The sequence below is a fragment of the Podarcis erhardii genome (assembly GCF_964252035.2).
Source record: "Podarcis erhardii genome assembly, chromosome: 6".
NCBI lineage: Eukaryota > Metazoa > Chordata > Lepidosauria > Squamata > Lacertidae > Podarcis > Podarcis erhardii.
The window spans coordinates 81,348,216-81,356,484 of record NC_138510.1 but is presented as its reverse complement, the minus strand read 5'-3'; the positions used below and the strand labels follow the sequence as shown (position 1 = coordinate 81,356,484).

The 8,269-nt window shown below is 40.0% G+C and overlaps 1 protein-coding gene across 2 annotated transcripts in view; it reads right to left on the bottom strand.

Annotated features, from left to right (window-relative positions):
* Positions 1-191: 191 nt before the first annotated feature.
* STXBP3 (syntaxin binding protein 3) overlaps positions 192-8,269 on the bottom strand; it is a 29,147-nt gene continuing 21,069 nt past the window's right edge. The window contains exons 13-19 of one of the 2 annotated variants that reach the window (XM_081865956.1): positions 7,243-7,323; positions 6,298-6,436; positions 4,556-4,662; positions 3,426-3,524; positions 2,285-2,370; positions 2,046-2,194; positions 192-1,069 (exon numbers count right to left, since the gene is read on the bottom strand). In XM_081865956.1, the coding sequence (XP_081722082.1) occupies positions 972-1,069; positions 2,046-2,194; positions 2,285-2,370; positions 3,426-3,524; positions 4,556-4,662; positions 6,298-6,436; positions 7,243-7,323 (759 nt within the window). In that variant the 3' untranslated portion in view covers positions 192-971. The remainder of the gene's footprint in view (positions 1,070-2,045; positions 2,195-2,284; positions 2,371-3,425; positions 3,525-4,555; positions 4,663-6,297; positions 6,437-7,242; positions 7,324-8,269) is intronic. The other variant, XM_081865955.1, reaches the window with a different exon arrangement.

Here is an 8,269-nt window from a genome sequence, read left to right as displayed (position 1 = left end):
TGCCACTCCCTCCCCCAATTAGAGAAGTAAGAAGGGAAATATGGGGAATATATGTGGGATTGACCAATGATCAGTTCATTTTGCAAGCTGATGAAAGAAGCAAGTTAGTCATCTGCCCTGTACTGCATTCTTTTTCAGAGTCCTGACAAAAATTACCAAAACAAGTAATTAAGACAACATATTCTTCAGCGTTCTTGATTGTTGATAAAAGGTTTATTACTTTCATGATTAACTTCACCCAAATACCATACAGAGAACCATGCAATCCCCGACACACATAACCAAAGTTCTGCCTTGAGATTTCTCAGGAAAAGTTTTAAACTTACACTTTGTACCTCACTGAAAGCAGCTGTCTATGACACTCTTACAAGTTGCATGGAATCTTGTAGCTTACCAAATTGTAGTTGTGCTATACATTTACATTTCCTCTTGTAGCTAAGCTCATTGCCCTTTTATAATAGTATTTTTAGAAACAGACTTTTTTCGGGATAGAAAGTTTACACATTATTACTGAAAAATCATTAGCATATATACAAATGTTTCCCAAGTCCTAGCATGATATATTGCAATGGTGAGCATTCTCTACACCAAACACTTCGCAGCAAAATGCCATCTATAACCAAGTACATTAATATAAAAACATAAGCTGTTACATACATCTTATTTTTATCCATTACCTTTCCCTTCCCCCCAACCCAAGGAAAGCAGATTTCAAATTATAAAAAGAACAGTCCCAAATACAACACTGATTTATAAAATATGTACATAGGGTACAATCCAGTTCAAATCAAGGACTTTTAAGACCTGCTGATTTCAGTAGGGAAGTCAGATATGTAACATTTCTCCCACTGTAATCATTTGAACTTAAAACACTCTTAACTATCACTAAATTGTATCCATAATATTTATATTATGTGTTCTTAATATCTCTTAAATTAAGCACAGCTGAAAATCTTTGAACGTTATAATCTCTATTCGTTCTTAAAAAAGACTGTATCCTTTGATTTTGTTACAGTAAGTGCTTTCACATCATCCAGTAGTCTTCTAGGTGTCACGATGTGAGTGGAACCTGGTAAAAACAAGATGTAATTGTGAAGGGATAGTCATCAACATCATTAGCTTATTAAACTTGTAACTGGGGAAGGGACAATCTGCATCCTCATTAGGGTGCTGGGTTTGGTAAAGAGGTTTAAACCTCTCTGTACACCCCTGTGCTGTGTATTTCCTTCCTTTTTGCTGCCACTGCCAAAAACAGTGAAGTATTGGGGGTGTGATCTGGATTTGGGGGGGGGGGTACTTTGTGTTCCAGGGCTCAGGATTAGCAACCCCTGAACTAAGTAATAACCTTGAGGCAACTTGTTAATTTCCTCCTAGATGCCATTAGTTTCTCCAGCAATTCAGTATGTCAACAGTAGTACATATTACAGCCACGTGGCCATAACAGTGAAACATTTGCTGGGAAATGTTAATCACACACATTTCCTACTTCAAAATGCTCCTTCCCCAGTTTTTCCTTTATTTTGAAAAAAAATAAAAGACCATCTGCATGCTATTACATGCATGTGATTATTACATGCATGTAATTAACATGTGATTAACATGTAGTTAGGCTCCTAAGACTATTAGAAGCTAACATGAGTTACCAGTTGCTGTTATTTCAGAAAGATAATTGCAAAATTTGATGCAGCTTTACAGAGAAATGAACTACATGAGAATGCAAGGATAAAACACTTGTAGGAGAGGATTCATGCTTTCTGATAATATGCAGACTAAATACAACAGCTATTTTAAATTGCTTGATTCTTAGAGGAACCAAAAGGAAGATTCAAGAGAACCAATCCAGAAATAAGGACTTTAGTCTTATGTAGAAGGGGTAGTAATATTTAGAAATGTAAGTGGCAAAGTCAAATTGTAGAGGAAGCGGAAGGGGAATAAAATAAAGGACAGAAAAAGGAAGCAAAAAGAAATCCTGGTGCTCCTATCACTTCAAAAGCCAAGCAGTTTTTAGACAACTATCCTGTCTAAGCATAATTGGTCAGGCTTACCAATAATAACTTCACAAGACTTGTAGGCTTGAGAAACTTCATATGCACAGCGCATCTCAGAATATGTAATGCCTCCAATGACAAACACAATTAGCCTTGATCCACTTTTCCGGTCGTCCAAGTAACTAGTTTTGGGTTTATTGCGAGCACTGTAAAACAGAGTGGGGAAAAAGGACATTTGGAAATTAAAGGGGGAACATGCACACAATTTTTAATTTGAATACCATTAAATCACTTACCTCACTGCTCCAGAACCATTCCATGGTGCAGGGCACTGGGAACAATAAGGCCAGTCTTTTGAGTCCAGTTTATTTTCTATAGCATCCTGGAAGAAAATAGGTTCTTTAAACAAATTAAGGTGATACAAAGTATTTATTCTGAGTCTTAAAAATCCCCAGATTTTCTATGACTAGAAAGCAGGCATGAAACAAACACTTCCTGGGTAAATGATGTAAACATGTTGACAAAAGAATGGAAGTTAAGGTTCCGAGGAACAAAGCACCTTCCTGAATGAAGGAACTGCCTGGCTATAAATAGCTTAAGTCCACACTTTAAACCATTGATTTCTTCTCCCACGGACTAATTGAAAATTGCTGAGGGCATTGGTGGATACTTAATAATTTTTCTGCCTGCTGCAGCAATTTTAATTCCATATAAATTTCTGCATTTCTCTTTTTAATCACTCCCTTATTCTCTGATGAACAGTATAAATGCTTAAGGCACACTAGGATTCCTTATTATCAAACTGTCTTTATAAATGTCCTTTGTGCCCAGTTTGAAAGTTATTTTCTGAGCATGTCAAGATGAGCAGGAGAAAGTATGCAAGCATAAAGAGTGCTCTCATCCTCAGCCCAATAACACTTCCAATGGAAGGAGTGTGTCCATAGATGGAATAGATTTCCACTCTCTTTTATACTCCTCCCAACTAGCTGCCTCCAAATCTGGATCCTATTTAGCAGATTTTTGGGGTGCATCAGGACTGCAGATGAGAGGAGAGAAAGATGAACTCCTGTTGTGCAAATGGAAGTCTGCTTGTACAAAGTTGGATTATACCTTTTGTATGAGACTGAAGCAACTGTGTTATACTGGTCTAAAAATTAGGAGTGTGAAACATCAGGCTCAGAATATGACATTCTAGAAACCTGTATCACGCCCTCAGGACTCTCCCCAAGTCATGCCTTCTCCCCAGAAGGTTGTACAGAAGAGAATAGGGGGATTAAATGTTTTGACCTATGCGGTCATTCCCCCAGAAAACATATCAGGAGTAAAAGGTCTATATTAAATGCAACTAAAATAGGGATAACAGCACACAAGTAGAATTTCTTAAAAACATCCAATATTATGTGCATGACTAAAAGCTATTTTATTTAGAAATTTTACCTCCATAATATCCTTAATAACAGGTGTCCATCTAGAAAGTTGAAATGTTTGTTCTGAGGAACGATCCTTCCTCGATGATCTGCGCTGTTGTGATGCGGCCTAAAAAGCCAAAGAGATTGAGCTTGATTGCTACTGAATGCTGTTAGGAGTAGTATCAGTAATGCATTTATAACAGGTTATAAACCACTGAAAGAAATTAATATAATTCAAAGACAACGTTCTGCAGTCTATTATACAGGGGTTTCAAAGAAAAGTAATCAGAGAGAATAAAATATTGTCTTCAGCAAGCGAAAACAGAAGTACATCTCTTAGTAAGTACATAATAAAATGCAAGTTTTAAAACTTAATGAAAGACAATTTTTATACAAAGGGATTTGTAAAAATTGGTTGGCCATGAAATTGCATGCATGCTTCACTACCAACCCTGCCCCTCCCAAATCCTTGATATACAAGGGACACCCAGGGGAGGGGTGGAAGATCACTTTTGACATCATTAACTTAGTCTATATTTGCCACAAGTTACCCTGCTACAGGGTATCAGTTATACTACATGACTTCAGAGTAGCTACCGTACTCGCTACTCTTCTCAAACTGTACACAACTCATGAGTCAAAAACATGTCTGAGTGACAGCAGAGCTATCTAAAAAATATGCTTCCAATTTTATCTCATCTTTTCTCAAGCACACGTCCTATTTTGCACTTCTTATAGCATAATAAATTCATGTTTACTTGGAAATAAGTCCTAATGTGCACAAAGGGGTTTCCTCGAAAGTATGAGTATGTTTAGGATTGCAGCGTTTGGTATAAGAGGTCAGCACAAAGAAGCTGCAGTCAAGAGTTTCACATTCTTCCTATGAGGCTGGGCTTTAGTGTAATGATGTGAGATGCAAGCCAGTGAAATCCCTGGCTAAAGTCTCCCATCAGCTGCAAATTCATTACTTGGTTTTATATAAACCATAATATCCTGCTTTATACCCCAGCCCTTACTTACAGGGTTGTTGTACAAATCAGAAAATCATCTGTGTGAAGCAATCTGAACTCCCTGAATAGACATTACGTATTAACAATACAATACAAATAAGCAAGAGGTAACACAGAGTTGATAGGAAAAAAATGCTGCATTTCTTACTGCAATGACGACAGGTACACCAAGATACTTCCAATTTTTTATCATGTCGCTATCATTTTCTATCTGTACGTTCTGGATCAGCTTGTCTAAGTTCTCTTGTGTAGTTCCTTTTTCCACATTTAAAAATAAATGTGACATTTTGAATTAGTAACTTTCTGAGATTGGTGTATTTATTTGTTACATTTATATACTGCCCATTTATATACTGCTCATTAACCAAGTGCCGTGAGCATTGAAGAAACTTTAAAAAACCAAAATGGTTTAGAGTAAAATTCAATCACAGAATTTAAGTAAGCATTAATAAGTTTGAAACACTTTATAAAGTGCTACACCTGTGTAGCACTGTTCTGAATAAGTTTGCACCACGGCAGGCCTGAAAAATCTTCATCTCACCAGCAATCCAATAATTACAGTCCAATACAGCTATCCCAGATATATTTTAAGATTAAAAAATCTATTCTTCAGGGCTGGGCAGCTTTTTATCCATACAAACAAATGACAATTTACTTGGCTTCATCTTCTCCAAAAGAGTAATTTCAACAATAACTCTTGCATAACTGTCATTTATCTCAATAAGCCATGCTCTAATGCAGTGTTTCCCAACCTTTTTTGGGCAAAGGCACACTTGTTTCATGAAAAAAATCTCGAGGCACACCACCATTAGAAAATGTTTAAAAAATTAACTCTGTGCCTATATTGACTATATATAAAGTAACTCTCTTTAATAGGAATCAAATAAACACAAAGAAAGTATTTTATAATTACTTTATTATGAAATAGTAAGTACCGTATTTTTCGTCCCATAGGACGCTCCGTCCCATAGGACGCACCTACTTTTTTGAGGGGGGAAATAAAGGAAAAAATTTTTTCCTTTATTTCCCCCCCAAAAAACCAGGTCGGGGAACAGTGGGATGGCGGTGCTGCGCCTCCCCGCTGTCCCCCGAGCTTGTGGGGCTGGCCCATGTCTGCCTGGCGCGAGGGGCGCTCTGCTTCAGGGCGCCCCGCGCGTCCGGCGGCAGGCTACAGTCCGCAGCATGGGGAACCCTCTGTTTCAGGGCGCCCCATGCGCCCCCCGGGTGCGCAAGGCTTGCCAACACGAGCACGGGGCGTCCTGCGAAGGGCACCCCGTGCTCCGCGCTGCCAGCTGCCGCCCGCAAGCCTTGCGCTCCTGGGGGGAGATCCCCCGGGTGCGCAAGGCTGGCCAACACCAGCGCGGAGCACGGGGCGTCCTCCGAAGGGTGCCCCGTGCTCCGCGCTGCCAGCTGCCGCCCGCAAGCCTTGCGCTCCCGGGGGGAGATCCCCCGGGTGCGCAAGGCTGGCCAACACCAGCGCGGAGCACGGGGCGTCCTCCGAAGGGCGCCCCGTGCTCCGCGCTGCCAGCTGACGCCCGCAAGCCTTGCGCTCTCGGGGGGAGGTCCCCCGGGTGCGCAGGGCTGGCCTACAACAGCGCGGAGCACGGGGCGATGGGATGTGGGAGGGAGCTCGCTCCCCGCCCCGCGTGTGCTCGCCGCCGCCGCCCCGCCCGACTCGCCCGCCTCCCTCCCACGGCACACCAGGCAACGTCTCGCGGCACACTAGTGTGCCGCGGAACACCGGTTGGGAAACACTGCTCTAATGGCATGAGTGAATTGTGGCCACACATACACATGTGCATACACATGACATTTCATTACATTCATGTAGTTTAGTGTATGACATACTGAACTATCTTTAAGACAGTAGATAGAAGATTTAGACCTTACCATTTGTGCTGAAGATATAGAGGAGGATGGCTCTTATCTTATCATAGCTATCGTGATTTTTATTTAGCAGTACTGGAAGAAGGACTCGCATCTGATCTTTCACTTTCTGTCCCTCTACATCTGTTCCAAGAGCCAAATCCTAAGTTACAAACAAGAGATATCCTATCAAGTTCATAGCAATTATTTCAGCATACTTTTGTATGTTGCCACAGATCCACATTTAGCCTTAAGCGGAAGTAGAATTTTCAAGGCATATCATATATGTTGTGTTTCCAGGTAACTATCCCTTCTCTCCCAAATGCAATTACGACTGTACTAGATTGCTAGGAGGAATGCTGTAAGAGGAAACTACACAGTACTAGCAGTAACGGAGCAAAACAATACAAGTTCAGTTGTTAACCGATCCTGCAGTACATTACTCAAGGAAACGAGTTCACTTGATCCACTTCGTAAATTTATATCCCGTTGCATCCTCTCTGTTGCTGCTGCTCCCTCACCAGTATAGCACTGGGGCATTAGTCTTAGTTCTAGATTTTTAGAAGTTGATAAAGTACCATGACATAACTGTGGCTCTTCCCATTGTTGAACAAAAGTAGCTACTGAAACTAACCCTTAAAGGGCAATGAGAGACCACTATGATACTATCCTGGTAGCTTTTCTGGTCAGGAAAATAGGGCTATGGCAATACTATAGCTGTGTACACACAAACACACACACGGTTTTTTGCCAGTAGCTTTGCACTAGTATTCCAGAACTGCAAAGAACATTAGTTATTTTTTACTAAACAGATTTTAAAAAGGCTACTTTGGCCAGAAATGCTTTTAAAAGCCACCAAGATATAAAGTTCTCTCCTTAGGGGAATAGCCAATAGAATTTCTGTTATTATACTGTCCCTAGTAGTTTGTTCAGTCCAAATACCATTGTACTCTTGGATGATTCACATACCTGTTCAACTTTGCACAGCTTTTCTATGTTATTCTTAAATTTACTCATGCAATCTTCAGCTATATTAAGATGCACGACTTGCTGCAAAACAGAAGCAAAAATTTGCTTACTTTTACATTACATTATGACACAGCAACAGAAAACAAACAATTCATTAAAAAGGCAGTAAAGTTTAATGTGTCCAGTCTTATTTCTTAAAAACAATCCACAAAACATAAGCTTCACACTCTACAATATGTTACAGTTATAATTTTTAAGAATGCTAATTAAGACCAGCCTAATACTTTCTAAAGCTGCAATCGTAACACACATTTAAGTAGTATATCCCACTGAATTTAGAAAGAGTTGAACAAACATGCTTAAGATTGCCTGCAAGCCAGGAAAATAAAATACAAAGTAGATTTGGGGGTCTTTCTGACACATAGGATACACAATTTAATATAATACATTTTAAAAATTAAGACAAGTTCATGAGGCTTAGATCTTTCAAAAGCAATTAGTTGTGAGATGTAAATGAAATTTACATTTACAAACAGTTGGGATGCCTCAAACATCAGAAACAGGGAGCTAACAACCTTTATGTTTTGCTTTTGAACCTGCTGAGGTATCTGACTTGGCAAATGACAACAGAATGCTGGACTAGATGTTCCTTGCTCTGATCCAAAAGGGGAATTGTTTATGGAACAATTTTATCTCTCTTTAGGTTGTTAGTATGCCAGTTAACTAACTATGCAAGTGGGACGGTGGGGATTACCTTGCTAACCCTGCTTCTCCTGCCCAGGTCTTTGCTCTGGTCAAAGGGTGAACTTCTGAAGCAATGTGTCTTCTTGAACTCATGGAGGCTCCTCATAAATTTTAGAATAGTGCAAATGCTTCCTGCTTCATAAATTTACACTCCAGCATGAGAGGGGAAATTACAATGGTGACAGGGGCAGAGCTAATGCAATTATCTCCACCGCCACCCTATGTGTTTACTTAACTCCAATTGTACCAGTTAGATTACTTGTACCAGGAGCAGTTCATGTGG